This window comes from Natrix helvetica, assembly GCF_964273705.1.
Source record: "Natrix helvetica genome assembly, chromosome: 1".
NCBI classification, from domain to species: Eukaryota; Metazoa; Chordata; class Lepidosauria; order Squamata; family Natricidae; genus Natrix; species Natrix helvetica.
The window spans coordinates 279,070,451-279,093,511 of record NC_138548.1 but is presented as its reverse complement, the minus strand read 5'-3'; the positions used below and the strand labels follow the sequence as shown (position 1 = coordinate 279,093,511).

General features: G+C 36.0%; 1 protein-coding gene across 1 annotated transcript in view; it reads left to right on the top strand.

Moving 5' to 3' along the window:
* The window catches only part of CDKL3 (cyclin dependent kinase like 3), a 35,471-nt gene that overhangs the window by 4,203 nt on the left and 8,207 nt on the right, over window positions 1-23,061 (top strand). Inside the window, exons 3-8 of the mRNA XM_081939592.1 lie at window positions 1,005-1,199; window positions 2,510-2,688; window positions 3,709-3,821; window positions 11,534-11,673; window positions 19,231-19,319; window positions 21,308-21,461. Of these exons, the coding sequence (XP_081795718.1) occupies window positions 1,005-1,199; window positions 2,510-2,688; window positions 3,709-3,821; window positions 11,534-11,673; window positions 19,231-19,319; window positions 21,308-21,461 (870 nt within the window). The remainder of the gene's footprint in view (window positions 1-1,004; window positions 1,200-2,509; window positions 2,689-3,708; window positions 3,822-11,533; window positions 11,674-19,230; window positions 19,320-21,307; window positions 21,462-23,061) is intronic.

Genomic DNA, 23,061 nt, shown 5'->3' with positions numbered 1-23,061 from the left:
AGAGATTTTCAGCTGTGATAGCTGAGTTATGAAATGACTCCTTTAATGGGCCTTTCATGCTACATTGTTATTAATTCAAAAACATGTTAAGATGTAAGTATGTAAATCTTGAAATCAATATAATTCTATGTTCTATAGTAGTGTTAATTTTATAGTGATTTTCTAAAGCTGGAATTGCTACTGTATAGTTTTCCGGATTCAATCTACCACATAGGTGGGCTACAAATATGTTAATATAGGTAGTCCTCTACTTACAACCATAACTGAGTCCAAACTTTCCATTTCTAAGCAAGGCAGTTAAGTGAATTGTGCCCCATTTTACTAAGAGAATCACTGCAGCTGTTAAGTAAATCATGTGATTGTTAAGCAAATTTGGTTTCCCCATTGACTTTGTTTGTTGGAAGTCAGCTGGGAAGATTACAAATGGTGATCACATGACCCCAGGACAGTGCAACTATCAAAAAATACATGCCAATTGTCAAGCAGCTAAATTTTTAACATGTAGCCATGGGGATGCTGCAGTGTGAAAAACCAATCATAAGTCACTTTTTTCAGTGCCATTGTAACTTTGAACAGTCACTAAAAGAATTATTGTAAGTCAAAGACTACCTGTAAATACTGTAACAATTTATAGGCTGCTTGGCTCCCAATAACTTTGGGAGATTTTACAATTCAGTAAAGTGGGCAGATGAAGGTCCTCCCCCGCCCCCCAGCTTGGTTTTCTTTGCGCGAAGATTCTTAATTTCAGAATTGGCTTTTGTGAGGTAAATTCCATTTTTTAAAAATTGGAATGTAGATGAAGCCAAGTTTTTAGTTATTCTTTCATAGATTATACCGTAAATACTGATTTCCTAGTTAACAGTAGTGTTTGTGATACTTTTATTAAATTACTTAATAAAACATATAAAATATATTGGTTTAAATTAATTATTATAAAAAATAATTGAGTGTTGAGGGCAGGGTAGAGCACACACAATATTTTTTATTTGCTCTTTTGTTAACAGCAATTTCGTCATGAAAACTTGGTCAATCTGATTGAAGTCTTCAGACAAAAAAAGAAAATTCATTTAGTGTTTGAATTTATTGACCACACAGTTTTAGATGAGCTGCAACATTATTCTCATGGACTGGATAGTAGAAGACTTAAGAGATATCTTTATCAGATTCTTCGAGCAATTGACTACCTCCACAGCAACAATGTAAGTACTTTACAAAAATATTTAAATATTGTACAGCTTGACTACTGCAATGCACTCTATATTTAGTTGCCCTTGAAGACCACCTACAAGCTTCAACAAGTCCAGAAGCAGCAGTACGAGCAGTGATGGGCCTACCTCAGTATGCCCATGCAACTCCTCTGTTTTGCAAGCTGCACTGTTTGCCATTTAGCTTTTAGGTGCAATTCAAGGTGCTAGTAATTTCCTATAAAGCCCTTCAGTGATGTAAAACCTGGTTACTTGAAGGCTGCCTATCTCCCACAGTATCTGCCAGACTGAATCAAACTGGCAGAGATAGTGTTCTCTGGGTTTCTTCAATTAAACAATGGCATCTCTTGGGATTCTGGAAGTGGACTTTGTTATGTCAATTTGGTATAATAGCAAACCATTCCCATACTTCCTCTTATTCTTCCTTTTACTGGACCTCCAGCATAAACCTGGTAGTTTTAAAAAAATCTGAGATTAAAATTTCCAGCTTTGTTCATATAGGTCAGGGCTGTCAAACTCCTGGCTCGTAAACTGGATGCGTCACACACTGGCCACACCCACATCTGGTTTATGGAAGGGGGGAAAAGTCCTGATACGTCACGTGATGCCACCGTGACAATGTGAGTTTGACACCCCGATATAGTTTTTTAAAAATTCTATGCAGAAAATCCAACAAGGCAGCAAACATCCTTGAGTCACAAACTTCTTTCATCTGAGCTCTTAATATTTGCTTTTCTATCCAAACATTCAATTCTTGAACAAAGGGATAATTCCCTTTTTTTCAACACAGGCTTGTAGGAAATTGAATTCCTAATTAACAGTTATGTTATTGTTCCTTTTAGTGTATTAAAACAAGAGCTATAATTAAAAACCAAACATTATTTCAAATATGCTTTGCTCCACTAACAAAAAATGTCTAGGTTTAAATAAAATGAAATGTAGTGTTCCCAAAATCATAATAAGCAGGCTTGTTGGAGCCATCTTTGAAAATAATTAAATGGATGTCATATTAAGATCTCAGTATGTAACTTGCTTTTCAATCCTTTCTATTATTGCTTGAACCAGTATAAGATTAATACTAATAATAATATAGATAGGCTTTAGTTTTAAGTCTGTCATCAGTTCAACTAATTCACCTAGATTTTTTCTACCTCCCAAAAGATAATTGAAATTACTATTTTATGCTTAGATGTTTAGCAGTCTGAACTTGTATTCTTGTTACTGAACTAGTTAACTTTTAATATTCTGTTTTCAAACAACCTATTTTTGTTCTTAAACCAGATTCTACATTATTCTTCTGCTAGGTCATTCACCGTGATATTAAACCTGAAAACATTTTGGTTTCACAAACTGGAATAACTAAGCTTTGTGATTTTGGATTTGCTCGGACTTTAGCAGCCCCAGGTGATATTTATACTGATTATGTAGCTACAAGGTGGTACAGAGCTCCAGAACTGGTATTAAGAGATACAACATATGGGAAGTAGGTATTTTAAAAATAATAATACATATGGCTGTTAAATATGTATCATTAATTATTTTTAATTAAATTACAGCCACACAGAATACTCCAAAAACAAAAAATCTATAAACTTACTTGTGGTGAATAATAGTAAAGGAACATTAGAGGGCGCCCTGATACATTTATATACTCTAGTTCTTGTTTTGATTTTTAAAAGTCCTTGATTTAGAATCCACTCCTAGTTAACTTCTGGGAACAGCCCCGTAGTTTTCTTTGTACAGTAACAATATGAGATGGTTTGTCATTGCTTATTCTGGATTCGTGTTTGTTTGTTTGTTTGTTTTCCATTGTAGTCTGTAACTCTGGCATTCCCTACAGGTTCCCATTCAAATACTAATCACGCCCAACCCTGCCTAATTTCCCAGGTCAGTCAGGGGCTGTTGCTACATGCTGAAGAGTTCCTTTTCTTTTCTTTTCTTTTCTTTTCTTTTCTTTTCTTTTCTTTTCTTTTCTTTTCCTTTCTTTTCTTTTCTTTTCCTTTCTTTTCTTTTCCTTTCTTTTCTTTCCTTTCCTTTCCTTTCCTTTTGATAAATTCTAAAAAGTATTCAGTCTCAGCAATTTGCAGAATATCATAGACATAATCTACAGTTTGAAGAGAACTATAAATGTTGCATTGTGGTAAAGCCTTGATTACAAAAGTACAAGCAAAACAATTCCAAAAATTTAAGCTGAGGAGATTTGGGCTACGGTAGGTTCTGCCAGATGGATGTACACACACAGTTTGGTATCAATATGAAACATTATACAAAAATATATATACGTTTGTATACATCATCAGTCTTATGATTATATGAGTATTATAATAGGAATGCTGCCAAACTCTGCTTCTAAAGCAGGTGTGTGAATTTGGTGAACTTCCTTTCATGGCAAGATTTGTAATAAAGAAATTAATTTGTTTTAGAACATTTATATGACAAGAAGTAAACATTTGTAAGTTTAGTCTTTGTGTTGTTGAGCACTTTGTTCATTTCCTGATCTTAGACCTGTGGACATCTGGGCTTTAGGTTGTATGATTATCGAGATGGCCACTGGCAACCCCTATCTACCCAGCAGCTCTGACCTAGATCTACTTCATAAAATTGTGACCAAAGTTGGTAAGTGCTGTTTTTAATGTTACTCACAAATACGGTGCAAATCTATTGGTGCAGAATAAATGCATTTAACCCTATATATCTTTATGTTCAGCCTTTGGAATTTCTATAAAAGTTTCATTAAGGGGAATGGGCGAATCATATTCTTTATCTGAAAAAAAATCACTTTCAGTAAACATTTTACTTGAAAAATTCTCCTTGGCTTCAAAATGTTTCCATATTTTCTTATGATACATACATTAGAAAATAGTGTGAAGCAAAATAGCTTCAGTTCTTCCAAAGCTTGACTTTCTGAACCACTTTGCTCCCTGCAACTTTCTCTTTTCCGCCAACCTCATAAAACAATTGTAGATCCGGTTTTATTATACATGCTATCTTATTTCCTTGACTTCAAATACAGATTTGATTTGATTTGATTTGTACCTACCTCTCATCTCTTAACCTCTCCAAAGCTATTGGAACATGTTGATCCCATGTTTAAATACTTCCTCCTGTATTTCTAATTTCAATGCAAATTATCTCCAAGGTTACTCCAAAAGCCAGAAGCAAATGCTTTCTAGAAATGTATATATAAAATCAGTTTAAGGTACATAATTTATTAATTGTAGAACTGACCTAAATATATATGTTATCTTTTTACTCCTTCCTTTTCTTTTTATGCATTATATTCTATCAAGTTTTACAATGTATGCCCTTTGGGATGTACGTATACACATACAGATTATACACGTAAAACTTATTTTAACTGACAGTTGCAAGGATGGATTCTTTGTTAAATATTATAGGGCCTGACATCACTCAGTGATGTGAAAATGTAGTTGATACCAAACAGAAGAATTTAAATGATGACACATGCAATTGAGATGAATTACATTGCTTATGTTATTTGCATAAAGAGTGTAATTATTAATCATCAGATTTTTTTTTATTTTGCATGTACTAAACACAAGTTGCCAATTTCCTTCAGAGTTACTTTTCTGCCCGAGGCTTAATCACATTTAGAAATCTAGGTGTGTTACTCTCCTTCCAGATTTCTGGAAGTGTTGCCTCTAACTCTGCATGGTGTAGGTTCCTCTCTCCCTCACTTTCCATGTTCTTTCTGTGGGAAAATTTAAAGGAATAAAAGTCTTCAGCTTTTCACCTTATTTAACTTCAAGATGAGAGAATGTGTGTTTACTTACAGATGTAGCCAACAGGCTGTCTTAGAGTTACCTTACGACAGGTAATGTTAGTTTGTGTTCTGGCCTAACTGGATTTTCAGAAATTGCCCTACTCAAGGTACCCATTATTGTGCCTCTACTGTATGTGTACAATCTGTAGGACTTTAAATAATTACTAAATACTCATTATAATGAAATAAATCCAAGGTCTTAGACAGGGGAATTTATTTCCATTACACTACAGATAGTCCTCAACTGAAAATGACAACTGGGACTGAAATTTCCATCACTAAGTGATGCCGTCTTAAAGTGTAACTGCACTGCTAAGTGATGGCAATCCTTGCAGTCCCAGTTACCATCGTAAACTGAGTTCCAAGTGAGTTATGCAAGGCAACTGCTGCCAGCTTCCTGCAACCAAAGTCAGTGCAGAAGTTGACAGGAAGCTGTAAAACCCAGGACATCAGGCAGCTAAGTGACTGCTGCTGGATGGGGGAGGGAGTGGCCCAGAGGTTCAGCTCCAGTTAGGGAGTGTACGAGTGTGTGAGAAAAGTGTGGATTGGGGAGGGTGTGTGAGAATCCAGTGAGGATTGGGAAGAGTATGCAGAGTGTGATTAGGGCTGAGGAGGGTATGTGAGGGTGCAGTACGGGTCAGTAAGGGTGTGAGGGTTTTATAATTGGCTCTGGCATGATGAGTACTCATACCTTTGGACTATGAGTACTGCCTCCTGTTTGGCTAACCAGCCTTTCCCACATACCTGATAGTACCTGACAGTGTCTACTGATATATTTTCCAATTTCTGACCAGCAGAACCTACTGTATTTTTTGGAGTATAAGAAGCACCTTTTTTCCTCAAAAAAGAGGCTGAAAATCGAATACAGCATTTTTTGCCCCCTGAAGCCCCGCCCCTTCACCAAAATGGCCGTACATAGCCTTATGAAGGCTTTCAGAGAACTATTGAGGGCTGGGGAGGGCAGAAATGAGCAAAAAATGGGCCGTTTTTTGCCCCAGCCCCCAGTAGCACTCTATAAGCCTTTATAAGGCTATGCATGCAATTATTTTGACCAAAAACAGGCCAGATTTTGCGAAAAATGGACCATTTTTTGCTCTTTTTCGCCTCCCCCAGGAGCACTCTGCAAGCCCCCCAAGGCTATTCATGCCTTCTATTTGGAAAAAAAACTGGGCTGTTTTTCAGAGGTTTGCAGAGTGCAAAAACTTTTGTTCCCCTTTTGGAAAGCTCTTTAACTGATGATTACATTGATCAAGTGCTGTGCCAGCAGAAACAAAGTCTTAAGGTTTGTCAGTGATTTCCTTCTCCAGCACATGGATAAATACATCTGGAAACTTCTACCTACCTACCTACTCTCTCTCTCCCTACCTACCTACTGTATTTCCCCCCCCCTCTCTCTATCCCTCTACCTACCTACCTACCTACCTACCTACCTACCTACCTACCTACCTACCCTCTCCCTCTCCCTATCTATCTACTGTATTTATCGCTCTCTCTTTCTATTTCTCTCTCTCGATCCCTCTACCTACCTACCTACCTACCTACCTACCTACCTACCTACCTACCTACCCACACTCTCTCCCTCCCTCCCACCCTACTGTATTTCTCTCTCTCTCTATCCCTCTACCTACCTACCTACTCTCTCTCTCTCCCTACCTATCTACTGTATTTCTCTTTCTTTCTCTTTCTATTTCTCTCTCTCTATCCATCTACCTACCTACCTACACATTCTCTCTCCCTACCTACCTACTGTATTTCTCTCTCTCTCTCTCTCTCTCTCTCTCTCTCTCTCTCTCTCTCTCTCTCTCTCTCCTTTACCTACTTACCTACCTAAACACACTCTCTCCCTACCTACTTACTGTATTTCTCTTTCTTTCTCTCCCTCTCTATCCGTCTATCTACCTGCCTACTTTTTTTAAAATTTGCCTCTTCAAAACCTTGGTGCATCTTATACTCCAGTGCGTCTTATACTCCGAAAAATACGGTATCTAGTATTCAGTAGATACTTCTTTGTATACATTGTCACTTCCTGCCAAAATGTTTTTAAAGAAGTGTCTTCTCTGCTTTTTTACCATATCAATATCCCATGGGAGATCTCCAATATTCAGGGTCTCTCCTCTAGTTTTATCTGCTTCCCTATTTCTTTTTTTCCCCTTTTGGAGGCTTACACGTCCTTTCCCACTCAAATCAGGATGAGAAGGGAAAACATCTATTGCTTTTGAAACCTCCTCTTCCTGTTACATGCTTGTACCTCAGTAGTTATTCTTACCCCTCCCTCTGAGGATATGTTTAGCTGGGAAAATCTGTTCATATTAGCTGTCAATGGAGCAGTTTAGTACTACCACAAGCATAGCTACCATAGTTTCTATTTTGTCCTTAATTTGTATATTTGCTCACATTGGAGAACAATAGTATGGACATAAACATTTTTAAAATGCTCATTGTCCACTCTTTCTTGATCAAATAAGGACAAACCATTCATTTGCTTCCTAAACCTGCAACTGGGTTTCCATTGATCTTAGTTCACCTTTTTATTTCTTATTCTCTGGATGCTTGCAACATGGCTGAGAAAGATCCCTTTCCTTGGCAGATTCGACAATCCTGAACTAAGTGCCCTATCTTGCACATTTATAACAGGATCTATTTTCTTTTGGGTTTGTTCATCCGCGCTTTTCCCTGCGTACCTCCTTTTTCCAGTCCTTTTTTCTTTTTTCCAACCTCTCCATGCCCCCTTCTAGCTCCCTCAGTTTTTCTGACTGCAAGATAATCTTCAGCTAAGGAGGCTGCCATTGTTTCTATGTCTAAGTGACACTCTTGCACCCAAAATCAGTCAGGACCAGGCAGGATCTGTAGGAATTATTCCAAAATACTTTCATCCGTACCATGTCTATCTGGCTGCAATCATTTTCTAGCTAGGTATCTCAGCCTTACTTAGAGTTCTAATAATAATAATAATAATGTTGAATTTATTAGCCGCTCCCTTTCCAAGGAGGACTCGGGGCGGCGTACACTAGAAACATATAAAACATAACACATGTGTACAAACACATAAACATACATATATACAAAGACATACACGTACGGAGGAGGTAATAAATTACAACATTTAGACAATTAAAACCATTTGCATACCCCCATAATAAAACCCAATATACAATAAAAATTTAAAATTTAAAAGACAGTCGGGAAAAAACGGAAAAAAATTACGGTTGAGCCAGGCCAGATAGTTGGAAAAGTTGGTTCTCTCAGTCCTTCCTATTCTAGTTATATTCACGGAATCTTTGCATATTTTGTGACTTCATAATAGTAGAGGATCACCTCTTTTACTTTATTGTAATCCACCACCTCCTGCCCTCGAGTCTTCCCCTCCCATTTACATCACATTATTGCACATTCAGACATCATTAATAATGCCTCTGTGTCTTCATCACACACTTAGGGATGGATACATACCCAACTAAGGGTAGAGCTTCCCAGTGGTGGAGCTTCTCCTACAGTGACTTCTGTTTTCCTGAGGAGGGAAAGAACCCTATGCTCTTTCCTTTGAGGTTTTCTTTCTTCCCCCTTTCTTTTTCTAGGCAATCTCTACATTCAGCCTCTTGTCATGTAATTTCCTCTTCTTCCCTTAAGAGATGGATCTGTTTGCTGTTGGTGTAGTGTCCCCACACTACTGGTTCATGACTCTGCTGGGATGGATTTGCTTTAACTTTCTGCTTTGTATGCTTCCACTGTTGGATCTGTATCTGTGTTGTCCCCTTGATGTATCCCTGAGTTTGAGGGCATGCTTGTGATCCCAGGGTACTAGGAATTATGTATCAAGTACTGGTCGCATTGCTTCACCTCTTTCTTCATGCACTTATTTGAATGTCTAAAGTATTATCTGCATGCTTGGAGCATGATATTGTGATCTCTCATGAGGAGTTCTTTCTGATGACAACGCCACACCACAGCATAGAATAAAAATATTACATAATCTTTATTGTACTAAACACTTTACTCAGCAACAGGCTGTTACCCTGGCTGTTACCCTAACTCCGCCCTCTTTCCATGACAAATTGGTTTAGCATGTAAACATGTGGGTCTCAGTCCTTACAACAGCTAAAAGTGGCATCCAGGCCTTGCTTCTTTCCAACAGTTTTTGCATTCATTGGGGTTTACATGCTTCCTTAGTGTGGCTGTTCCTTTTATAATTGTTGCCAAGATCCAGGCCAAGCTTTGCTCTTAAGCAATGTTCGCATTGAGTATCCAAGCTGAATTCCAGGCAGGGATCAAGCACAGATGGGCCACTTACCCTGCATTTGGTCTTGACAGTTGACTGTCAGCCATCTTGCTTGCCTGTAGTTGTTATATGTGCCTGGATGTCACTTTGTATTTCCTCATCTTCTAGATGCCCCTTCTTTGTGTACTCTTCTCCCACTCACACATACAGACGCACATTCCACGTTGGCTTTCCTTTTTTTTTTTTAGCCCAAGGGCATGAGTGGGATACGGTTGCTGTTCATGGATGTTGACATATTCCTGGAAAAGCCTAGGCAGTGGCTCAGCTATCCAAGTGGGATATTGTTATGCCAGTCAATAGCGCTGGGTGTGCCCAAATGACCAGCAGAGATATAGGTGTGGATGTCTATGGATGGATGTTGTCAGTCCATCTCTCTCAGCTGGCGGGGAGGGGGGGATTGAGCACTCATATTTCCAAGACTGTAAACCTGTGTCCCTTTGTGGAAGGGGTTGAGCTTAACTTAGCCTCAGGAAGTGGGGTGGGTGGCGTTTCTTCATGACTGCAACCACACCACTCAATGTTTTTATGCTGTTTCTCTAAAGCACAGAGAACAGTTCTAATTCTCATGTTTCTCCCTTCCATCATGCATGTGATGCTACTATATTTGTTATTAGTCTGTCTAATCTCACATACTAATATTATTATATTCTGATGAGAAGGTTAAACATAAATATGGTTAAACACAAATAAATACAAATGAAACAATACAGAAGAATGGGGATATCTGTCTGGGACTTTCTTCTCCATTATACTCTCTTTTCTTCAATTCTGAGTATGGGGGAAAAAACAAAATTGTACCTGTAGGTGTAACATTCAGGAATTAACAACAAACCCCTGCAAATACACATTCATCATCATCATCATCATATCTGTAACCCAGAAAAATCACATCTTGGTGTCACTAATTCCTATAGCACAACTAGCAGTATTGTTAACCACCATCATCCTCTTCCTAGGCTTGGGCTCTATCTTCCCTCTGCTCACCAGAGGGACTACTTTTATGGTAATAGCACACACAAAAAAGGAAGAAAGAGAAGACAGACAATACATAATCCACACTGATCCCAGGCCAGGTTCCTTGTAAAAAACATCTAGAACTCCCCTTATGCATGGGTTTCAATTCCACCCAGTAAAATAACCACATTAGGTGAATTGCCAAGGATGCAGGATGGGGAAAGACATTTGATACCCCTTATATGATTTGGACTTGGCTTCCATCAGACCTTACCAGCATAATCGGTGATCATAGTAGACATCAAATTGTTTGTTTGTGATTCAAGACATGAAACAGATCAGTAGTTGTTCAAAATGTTCTCCAGTGATTTATTAGAGTCTGAAAAAGGACACAAGAATTTAAAAGATCACTGGGAAAGGGGAAACTATGACCTTGCTGTGCTTTTAAAAAATGTATGTAAAATAAAAACATTTTCAGTGATATTGTGGTATTCTCAATTTTTAGAGTGAAATTTGATGTCGGGATACCTGTATCTAGAGCTTTAGAATAGAGTTCTAGGTAGAGACAAGTTAGGAGTATGACCTGATCAATTAGAATGTACAAAGCAAGGCTGGGACAAAATCCTATGTTGTATTATAAATATTGCATATTACATGAATGCTTAATATGTAGCATGAAAATCAGAGATCCCCATTCTTAGAAATATGAACAAGTAGAACACAATAGCTAATATATTCTTTTGTGTGTGTGTGTGTGTGTGTGTGTCTGTTTCTCTGTCTGTCTGTGTGAATGCTACTTTTTCATAGAAATAGAACATAAAGGAAACATAAAACAAAAATATAATCTTACAGACATACATCAATCAGTAGACTTGCTTTAAAATTAGAACAAATGGCAGAAAGATAGTTTGTAACCTGTACAGTGTGCGCCTTTACCTTTTTAAGGCATGTTATGACATTAAAACAATAAAGTCTATAATATTACTTCGTTAAACTGGTCCTATCATAGCAGCATTAAGATTTTATCAATATTCCTTCACTATAACAATATTTCTTTAAAATAATTAACTATTTGAAAACCACAATCCACTAAACAACTATTTGGTATTTCTTAAAAAGTCAGTAATGAAACTGACTTTAAATTGATCTATCTCATAATATGAATAGAATTACCTTAATTGGAGTTGAATCTTAAATTATGGATGTAAAATCAATGTTAACTAATTTATTACAAAATATTAACACTGCTAGAGTAATATGTGGGAGTAAGTTGAATTATTTATTTGTAAATAAATAATGTTTGCTGTCTTTCAGGAAACTTAACACCTCACTTTCAGAGTATTTTTATAAGGAGCCCAGTTTTCTCAGGGATGGTTCTTCCTGAAGTTCAGCATCCTAAAAGTGCAAGAAAAAAATATCCCAAACTCAGTGCACTACTTGCAGATATGGTTCATGTATGTCAGAAGAGGTCTGAGTATCAAGCTTACTGATGATTATTAATTGTAGCCTAAGTATAATTTATACATCTTGAATTATCAGTTGTATTTAAAAATGGAAAAGAGACTTGCTGCATGATATAAAAACTTCTTTGTTGTTGATTTGTTTGTCACTTCCCTTTTCATATCCAGTAGAGGATTAATTGATATTTGAAATTTCAGCTCGGGTCAATAAAGAGAGGTATTTGCATTTTTCAGATATTTTTGCAAGTAAGTCCGTGAAGTTTTTATTTTTCAGTCTAAGATGCTATTTTCCATTTTTATCCATCAGATTGTTGTAGAAAAGCTCTTGAGTATGTCTTCAAATGTACTGAAAGGCAGAGAGAGGTACTCTATGTGCATGCCTAGGCATGTATATGTATGGGTGAGAGAGAAAAATACATGCTTTTAAATAAACAGATGTGATTTTACTACAGCAAGTACCATTTTTTAAAAAAGTACCTTCAGATCAGTCTCGACTTCTAATAACTACATGGACACATTCATATGAGCCTTGGAAGAATCAAAGATTTTTGGATGAAATTCCTATTGACTTGACAATTTAATAGGCAGGAGTAAATATATTTTAGATATATTTGTCACACATCCTAATAAATATTAATTAGACTTTCTAAATAAATGCTTATTACTGTAGTTGAGGGTGAAGATTGGCTGTGTTTGCAGTAAGCAGATTCAGGTTTTATGTGTAAGTAGAGCTTCATTGTTGCTTTCTTAGTTGCATAGCATAGGGCAGAGCATTTGGGGAAAAGAGGGTGAGTTCATTGTAAGTTTATTTGGGTAGTGTAGTGCTTTGAATCTGATTCCAAATTTATGATCCTGGGGAAAACTACAACTATCTTAAGGAGTGGCAGACAGATGCTATATTTATGTTCCTTCATACTCCAAAGCGTACATTGGAATGGAATTGAACATGCTACATAGTTCTACTGTTTAAGGCATAATATTATGGAAACTATTAGCCATTTATTAAATCTTATGGGTGGATTATAAATTGGCACAATATTATGGAAACCACTAACCATTATTAAATATTAAGGTGAAGAGCACACAACTGGCATTACTTTGGTTCAAACAAGATATTGTACTAACAGAAGATAAAGTATCCTTTGATCATTTTCATCTTTACTTAGAAAGCATACACATCTAGTAATGCATAAGTTAACATAGGAGATATTTTTAGTAAGGAGGAATATTGAAAACAAGAAGATACTAATTAATCAAAATGAATTTACTAAGTGGAAACATTGTCTCTCCATCTTCCCTCACGTTAAAAAGAATAACAAACAAAATTAAAAGAAAAAATTAAAGTTATCTTCAAAGTATCTTCATTGGCAGCTCAATATGATCTGGCCACTTATAATACTAATAAATACTTACTGTTCAAAACCTTTCCCTATATCTTGTTTAGTAGTTGCCTACCTATTTCTTCTTAGGTTTTAAAGATCTTACCGAAAACAGAAAGACTATTTTTCTAAGTCTCAGGTATTATTAACTTTTATTAACCAATAGATACAATTTTGGAAGCTACTGCTTCAAAATTAGACATACTTTTTCTTTAAAAAATGTGTTTATTAATTACACTTATTCCTTTCAGTAGTATTAATTCTTTTTCATTATGGCATGAATTGGTGATCATAGTTTCAGCATCTTTAAAAGTACAATGTGATTAAAATACATAAAAATACAAACAATTGTTTTTCAAGGAAGATAATTAACTTAAAAATATTTCCTAACAAATCTATATTAATAATTAAAAGACACTCGTACAATTTTCTATCCATTTCATAGCATTTTTGTTTTGTAGCTTGGGTTTTATTGCAGTTTTTAATAGGATCCAAATCAACTTGTTAATTAGTTTTGTAAAACTGTTATGCTCTACTAACCCCTTTTGGACACTTATGCAAACATTTTGGAAATTGTACACTTCTAGCTTTGAATCATTAGTTATTTCTTACTAAAATTTTTAGTTAACATTACAGAATAAATTTGCAAATAATTATTGGTTTTAAACTTTCTACACTGCCTAGAGTCACTGTTGTGAGATAAATAAGTAATTTTATTTTTCACTGAGGAAAGGGAGTTTGAAATTCTACAACAAGTCTAACATTTTTAAGACAGCTAAAGTATTGTTTTTTAAAAACCCATGATAGTCTAGGCAGGAATTTAGGATTCTGGAGGATTATTGTTAGCCTTTTATTTATTTATTTGTGAGGCGAGAAGGTTTATACATACATTGTAGTAATAGCTATTTCATGATGGATGATCATTTGTTGTGGATGAATCCTGATGTATTTGGTGAATAGAGGGGTTATTTTGTATCTTGTAATTAGTTTAGCAGTGAATGGTGCTTTTGCATGCTTCTGATACTTCTGATAATTGAACTCACAACTCGTTTGCTTGTATGAGGAAAGAAACCTTTTTTAAAGAAGTAGAGGCTATCTGCAAATCTTTTTTCAATCATTTGAAAATTTAAGGGTAACATCCTAATTCTGTTTAATCAAAATTTTAGCCAAAAGGTTTCCCTGAAATATTATAAGCTGATTTTCTTTGTGCTTATAGAAAATTTCAGTATGCACGTTATTTCTATATCTTTCCTGAATAAATTGTTTGAAGTAGAACCCATTTACTCTTATCATCATATTGTGCTGGCCTAAAATTTGCCTCTTTTTTCCAAACCACTAAGCTTCCTTCATTTCACTCCCCAGAAAAGGAGAAAGGGAGATATGGTAGATCCTCTTGATTTTGAAATAGAGAAGTAAATAAACTTTGTGTCAATTCTGCTTATCGTAGTTTGTTTTTTGTCTTAACCACATTACAACTCAGTGATTCTTTGACTTTATATTGGTTTTGCTTAAAATAAGGTGAAAGACCTGCTATTACGTATGTTTGGGCCATGCAAGTCCCAGGCAGGTATATTAAGCGGTTATGCAATGTAACAATGCAGTTGTGACTAATCTGACAAGTTACATCAGCTTTCTTTCCCATGTCTCCTCTCTGTTTTGGTAACCATTACTCAGATCACAGACGTAACAGTATTGGCTTTTGTTGTCTTGTCACTAATTGTGTTGTATCCTCATTCCAAATTAGATTGGGAGTTGCTATGGTTCAACTGCCTGAACTCTTTGTGAAGGGCCCTGTTGAAATGAGGAAACCTGATTTAATCTATTACATAATGACATATTTCCTGAAGGCTGATTGATGGCCTTTTTATAATTTTTCCTCCCTAATATAGACTTTCTCAAAATTTTCTGTTATATTTCTGAAATCTACATTTTACAAATATTGTTTAAGACAGTGTCTGCTTATCAGATCTTAAATCTAAAGAATTGTACACATAGTAACAAAGAGTCAGTTACATCATTAATGGCAATAGCAGTGGCAGGCACATTTGTAATAATACTGTACAGCTATCATTTATTGTTGAACAAAAGTCTGAAGTATTTGATTCAGCATAAAGTAATGAGGCCCATAACTCCTTTAGCACTGATAGACTTCATTTCAGTGAAATGAAGGGTTATCATTCATTCATTCAGTGAAAGGTCACCAAAGCTGCAAGCAGCAGAATGATGGTATTGACAAATTTAAAATCTGTTAGCCAAACATGGAAATGTTACGGCAGCTTCAGTTTCTACTTTATGCAATGCTGGTACATGTGACATTTCACCGATAATACAGAAAGTGCTAGATTGTAATTCTGGGATGTCTCTATGTTAACTTTCATATGCCATAGTATCATCATATCAGCTACCCAGAGTTCTAAGGGACTCTGAACAATTTAGTCATCTCAAACAATGCTTGCTCCTTGACCGGTATAAAGCAATTTCTGGATTGATAACACTGCTTCTGAGAAATGTTTTTACATTCTCCCTATGATTCTAGCAGAGAAAAAATTCTAGGAATAGTATTACAGTTCTTAACTTACTTTGGATGGGGGAGTATGAAGCTTACACTCAACTCTGTTTTTCTTTTAAATTATATAGCTAGAGCGAGAGAGAAAATTAAATATTTCCCTATTGCTCACTTTATTAAATGTCTGACCTTTTTGATGGCGAAAAGCCACCCTCACCCCACCTCAGAAAACCTCCAGCAAAGCCTCTTTGCACCAATAGGACCATATAAACACAGCAAAGCAATTATGCATACATCTGAAGGCTCTTGGGCTGCTTCCAAGCCAACAGTTTCTAGTTTTCAGCCAGTATCCCCCAGCCTGACACCCTTCCAATATGCTGGACTACAATTAGACTGGCTAGGTTGCAGAAGACTTTTCTGCAACATCTTTGTCTTGGCCAAATTCAAAACTAAAGAGCTTTTCCTTCCCCTGACTTACTAAACGATAGTCTAGATTCATTTTTTTTCTGGTGAATTATTACACACACACTCAGAGAGAGGGCAGGGGGGGTGGGGAAACTAGCTATTAGCTCCTATTGAGGATCAACTCTGTTTGCAAACAGCTTTTGGAAAAATGATTGCGAGGCAGCTCTTGCAAATGTTCACTGCTGTTAAATTTAAATATGTTTACATTAATTTATTAAGATCAGCAACTTTGTAACCAGAGGGCTATGTGACATCTAATAGAATATAGGCTTTAACACTCCTGGCAAACAAGGGCTGTACTCTTCAGGAATAATACCCTTATTTATTTTTAAAAGGGCAGAAGAGCTTTCTTTGCTAACTGGGGATTATAGGAGTTCAATTCAAGATACTGAATAAGCCTCAGGTTGTGGAAGTTATGCATTTTCTTCATTTTCATCTTGACTGGATAGTTCTGCCTATTCAAAAGACAGGACCTGATAATATGAATAGATTTTCTTTTTCTGGGAATGAAGGGAACCATGCTGGTCTCAGCATTTTAGAAAATCCAGTGATGTCAAGTTCACAGTGGCAGAACTAGTGCCTTGAGGGGGAAAAAGTGCTATTAGGAATGAGAATGAGAGTAGTTTTTTCACAGTCTGCCTTTACATAGGAGTAGGCAATTCCCCCCCCCCCCCAATTTTGTGGTGGTGGTGGGAATCATTCAGAGTGACTAAGGGCATAAATGGCCAATTATAATTGAGAATGTAGTTGGGAAAAGAAAGATCAAGTGCTGTAGTCCTCCTAATTAACACTGGCTGTGTGTATAAACACATTGCAAATGTGTTTCCTAATTATAAATTCAGCATAATATCCAGTTTGTCCCTTTGTTTTACATTCCTTCTTGCACATTTCTTACTGTTTCTAGATTTGCAATAAATAATGCTCTGGAATAAAATTAGGTAGGCTTCCCCCAACATTGCACTCTTTGGGTGTTTTGGACTACACTCACAATCCTTGGATAGCGTTACCCTGGATATGTATGGTGACATCCACATCTAGGGCCTCTAGCTGAGAAAGGCAGAATTGCTAAGTTATCATCAATAGCCCAGCTGATAGGTTATCATTCTTTTTGAGGTTTGAATTTATCACTGGCACTATCAGAAAATTTGATTCACTTTTTGAATCAGCTAATGCGCTAAGAAGGAGAAAAACGGCATTTCCTCAGAAAAAAGTAAAGAATTGTTTGAAAATTAAGAACATTAGTTGAGGCTTCTATGAGAACATCCATCCTTGCCCTACTCAACCTCTCTACAGCCTTTGATATACAGTGGTATCCTGATAGATCACCTCAGAGGATTGAGGGCAGATGACACTGTTGTACTGGTTCATCTCCTTTCTCCAGAATTAATTCCTGTTAGTGGTGATGAGGGGAGGGGAATCTTGCCCTTGGAAGCTACTATATGGGGTGACACAGGGTTTGGTGCTCTCTCTTCTCCTATTCAACATCTACATGAGGATGCTGGGAGAGCTCATCCATTGCCATTGGGTGGGTATCATCAATATACTGATGATACATCTTTGTCTCTGGTGAATTAAGCAATAAACCATAGACATCTTATCTGGGTATCTAGAGGCTGTGAATATCTGGATGGTGAACAACGTAGCTGAACCTTGACAAGACTGAGTGACTGGGTTTTGGGGCCTGTTGGTTCTAAAGCTACACCATCTTCGATGCACTGCCCCAAACAGACTTCTGTACAACTTGGAGGTCCTCCTGGACTCATGATTCCTGCTCAAAGAATAGATAGCAATAATGGCTAGAAGGACCATTGCACATCCTTGTTTTGCACCTATTCCTTGATCAGAGGCTCTGCTTGTTGTCACGGATGCTTTGGTCATCTCCTGACTGGACTTACCTAATGCATTCTACACGGGCTCTCCTTGAAGAGTATCTGATAGCTTCAGTTGGTGCAAAATGGTGCAGCAGGAAAGTTATGTGTGCCTTTAGAACATCACTTCCCTGAGCTGCATTGATTGCCAGTCTGCTTCCGGATCCAATTCAAGGTGCTGTTTTCTACTTTTAAAATCATTCAGCCTAGTTATTTGAGGGACAGCCTCTCTTCAATTATATCTGATAATTCAATCAGATCCTCCAGGAGAGGCATGCTATACAGGGGGTCCTACACTTACAACAGTTCATTTAGTGACTAAGTTCAAAGTTACTTATGACCATTGTTCACACTTTGGATGTTTGCAGCATCCCAATGATCATGTGAGCAAAATTTGGATGCTTAGTTCATATTTATGTTGATTGCTGTCCCCAAAGGTCATGTAATCCCCTTTTATGACCTTCTGACAAGCAAAGTCAATGGGGAAGCCAGATTCACTTAACAACTGGGTAACTAACTTAATAACTGTAGTGATTCACTTAACAACAGAGGCAAGAAAGGTGGTAAAATGGGGCAAAACTCACCTAACAAATGTCTCACTTAACAACAGAAAGTTTGGGCTCAATTGTGGTCGTATGTCAAGGACTATCTGTATAGGTCTTGTATGTTAGGGAACTATACTTGACAGGTCTCAGGTGGTGAGTCTTCTCTGCCATGGCGCCCACATTATGGACTCTGACGTGAGGCCGATTCCATCCCTGTTGATTTTCAGGAAGTCCTCAAGACCTGGTATCAGGTCTGGGGCTCTAGGGGCCTTGTGAGGTACTGAGATGATTCTATTCTTGTTAACATCTGCTGTCCTTTCTTTATTTTTGTAATTTTAGGATATTTTAAAAATAATTTAGTTGTTAAAAAAAATATGTTGAACTGTTTTATAGATGAAAAGTTTATTTCCTTTAGGTAAGATGGCAGGATTCTAGACAATAAATTATCAGCAATTTGCATTTCTTATGCTATAAAATAGGCCTGTGTTCCTAAAATGCTCTTAGAAATGCTTTCAAAGATCACGAGAAGGATAGCTATTTTCTGTTTCAAACAAGAGAGAATTTGTCTTAAAAGGATTGAGACTTATTCATATCAGTGTACAAATATATGAATTTTTGTAGAGAAAAATTGAGCAAGATTTTTCTAGCAATAAAGAGATACTCATTATTGAAACTAAAGGACAATTACATTTACATTTTTAAACAATAGAAAAAATATAATACAAACTTTATTACACAACATTCTTCTGTAGTATATCATTTCTAACATAATAATTTTTATTTACTAGGCTTGTTTACAAATGGATCCTGCAGACAGGATATCATCTGCTGATTTGCTACAGCATGAATATTTCACCAGAGATGGTTTTGTTGAAAAGTAAGCTATTTGGATATAACATTCAGCATTTAATCAAAGAGCTTTTTGAGATGGTTGGCTTTTTTGTATGACAGATGTAAAATTGCTGTTAATTTATTGATTGGAGAGGGTCAAATCTCCACCACAATACTGCTTGTGTTGCTGAGATGCTATATTTTTCTCATGCGTAATATCTGATTTCTTGGAAACCTTATTTTCTTGACATGTTCTAGATATAAAACAGAGCAATTTGAAATGCAATTACTGTGGGATTACTGCTATTCAATGTCCCAGTACTTTGTAGATCAGAACATCCCTCCCTAACTAGTACCTTCCAGATTTCTAGGTGCTTACTACTTTTAAAAATTTCTATCTGGTGTGGCTTTGTCTGGGTATTCTGGCTTTTTCAGTTGAAAGAAATCGGGGGGGGGAGGGTATTTGAAAGGTGGGCCAGAGGCAGTAATGTGAATGACGGTAACTGAGGAATTCCAGAACAATGTGAACATGAGGGTATTACTTTATGAAATTTAATAGTTTTTTTCTCCCAAAACTTCCTAATTAGCCAAGTTTCTAGGAATTAGCCTGGAAAAAAGAGGTAGAGAAGTTATCTTATTGTTCTTGTTTTATCTCATGTTCTTGCTTCCGGGATGTACTTAATTGACAGGGTTCAGAGCTCAAATCTGAAAATTATATCCTCAGACAGGGAAACCTTTTCTACAGAGAGTGGTTTGCACTTAGAATCTAATACAAGGAAAAGGAAGTTATTAATGCCCATTGGAGGAATTAGTCCTATGGAAAAGGAAGAAAAACCTTACTTTTTGAACCCAGATCTCAGGGCCCAGGTTACTGGTTTTGGAGAGCTGTGTTTTTGCATATCTGCTATTGAACAAATTGGGCTCAAGAATGAAAAAAAAGTGAACACAAATGCTGAAAAAACCCCTCTCTGAGTCTTACAGACATCTTGGAAGGATGAAAACATAATCTATACAAGAGAATGTCCCATCACGAGACAGGTGGTTGGTTTTTTTTCTAAGAAAGTATATTGTTAGAAGCTTGATTCATCTTCTGAGAAGAAAAAGGGATCAATGAATGAGATGTTCTCAGTTTCAACAAATGGCTTACAATATAAACAAAATATAGATGAAAGAAAAGCAGTATCTTTTCAGTAGAAAGGCTATAAACAATGGGAGAAGGTTTTACTGCCTTTGTCCAAAAGATGGGTTATGTATCTATATTAGAAAGTTTACTAGCCTTGTCTAGGTTGTCACCCAAAAAAGCATATATTGTGATGGTTTCAGATACAATTTTAGTAATTAGTTTGAATGAATGGAATGTATAGAAGGAAAGCTTGAAGCACAAGCCAGTCTGAAAATCTTTTTTTTTTATTTTGCAAACTCTTATAGTTTGGAATGTATCAATGGATGACATAATAATCTTAGGTATTAGATGAAAAAACTGAATGAATAGTGAATTTGTTGCAAATTTATCTAGTAATTTGTTCTGTTTTTCAAACTTCAAAATAGTTTTGCTAAAGGGACAAGAAAGAATCCTGATTTTTAAACACAACACATAGAACAGTGCATAATTTGTCAAGATTGAAAGAGAATTGGAAAGAGAGCATATAATTTGTACTGAGAAGTAAATATTTAACATGGAACAGAGAGCACATCAGCAAATCCTTTAAGTCTTTTCCAGCGAGATCAAATATATGATATATAGAACATGTGTTGTCATTTGTATGCTTTGTACAGTATATTTGCTTTGTATAGAGTGTGCAGATATATGGCAGTAACTGAAGCTGAATACTGAAAGTTATGTGAACTGTCTATTGTATTAATTTCTCTATGAATTATGTTTACTTTATTGCATATACAATAGTTTGGTCTCTAGAGAGAAGTAGGTGGTTGGGAAAGCAGGAAGAACCAAATTGTTGTAGGGAATCAAGCAACTGGAGAAGATTGCATTTGAAATTGTCAGTGTAATGTAAATAATGTCGTTTTTCATATCAGATTCCTACCAGAATTGAAAAGCAAATTACTACAAGAAGCAAAGCTGAATTATCTTTCAAAATTCAGAGACAATAACAAAGAGATGGAACAAATCAAAGATGAAAAGAGAATAGTTCATATTAACATGTCTCAGAATGGTCCTGTAACTGTAAAGGTAAGGATGATTTATGATTATTCTTTTACAATGTTTGATCTATGACACAGCATATAACATATACAAATTATCTGTTAAATATCTACAGATATATTGTACCATTATATTGCTTTATATATGGTTTATTTAATCATATTTTATAGCTATATTAAATTAATTTTCATACAAATTAATTTATTCTTCTCTTAATACAGTGATTTAGTCTTCTCTCAACAAGTCAGGTCCATTGGCAATTACAGCTCCCAAAATTGTGGGAATTTTTGCTCAAAAAAGCTCATGAATATCAAGTTAAACAAGGTTTAATTAAGAGTTTTGATTAAAGAATTGTGAATTTAAGACCCATCACAAGACTCTCACTGATAACTCACAACCTGACTTATCACAATACCCATTAGAAGATTCCTCATTTGACACACCCACAACTTAACCCATCACAAGACCTATTCACCATACGAAGCCCTTATAAACAGAAGAATATCAACACTGACATTCCCTAAACTCTGCTGAAGATGTTACCTAGCTTGGTAATGAAATGTTTGGAAACCAACCCATAAGCTCGGAGAACGAATCTTCCCCCTTGTTTATTTAAGAAACCATCCAACTCCCACACAGAGGGACTCTGAGTGGTGTACAAATAAAATATATCAAAGCCATTTGTTAAAACATGTATTAAAATAGACAATAAATATTTGGTGTAGTGGCTATGGCATCAGGCTAGAAATTGGGAGACATAAACTTGGGAGTCTATGTTGGTAATAATAAGATATCCTAAAAATACAATGTAATAGAATGTGATACCAAATTATTGGCATTGGGTTCATTCTAGATAATTGATTTACACTAGAATTGGTATTATAATAGGCTGCTTAATTAGGCTGTAAGGCAAACAATTTAACGTTAATACGAAAATCTCAGGAGGTCTGTTTTTTCTAATATTGCTGAACTAAGAGCTCTAAACTGCTTTTTTTGCAATTACATTCATTGTAAAATAAAATGCCTTTATAAATGAAGAAATATTTCCATTTGAGCATCATTCGTTTAATACAAATATTGTTTTAGGTGTAGTAAGCTCCAGAGGAATAGCTGTCATGCTTTTTGCAGCAAAACCAACAAAGAGTTTTGCAACCCCCAAAACCTATAAATTTGTTACAATCACTTGATGAGATGGATTTTGTGCGACAGTATTTTGATGTAACAAATGTATTAGCTTTAAAGTGTTAAAAGACTTGTTTAATGCGGTATCCCTGTAAAGAAAATATTCTCAATTATTTTAGTAAGGGAATTCCACAGTTAGTACTCCCAGCATATTATCCAGAGAATCAAGTTCATGAATTCTACTAGCAAGATGACATTTCATCTATCAAAGTTAGTGTTCCCTAGTTGAGTTAGTTTTCTGGATTAGAAGAGTATGTAAGATTTACACAGGTTTATCTATTGAAACTATGAGAAAATAAAGCAGGTCCTTCTTTATGTTGTTATCTACCAAAATAACTATTTTTAAATTCATATTCTGAAATGATTTGTACAGTTTCATTTTTCAATGAATTTCATAAACATGTTTCACATTGTACAGTATGAGTAGATGTATTTGCACAAAGTT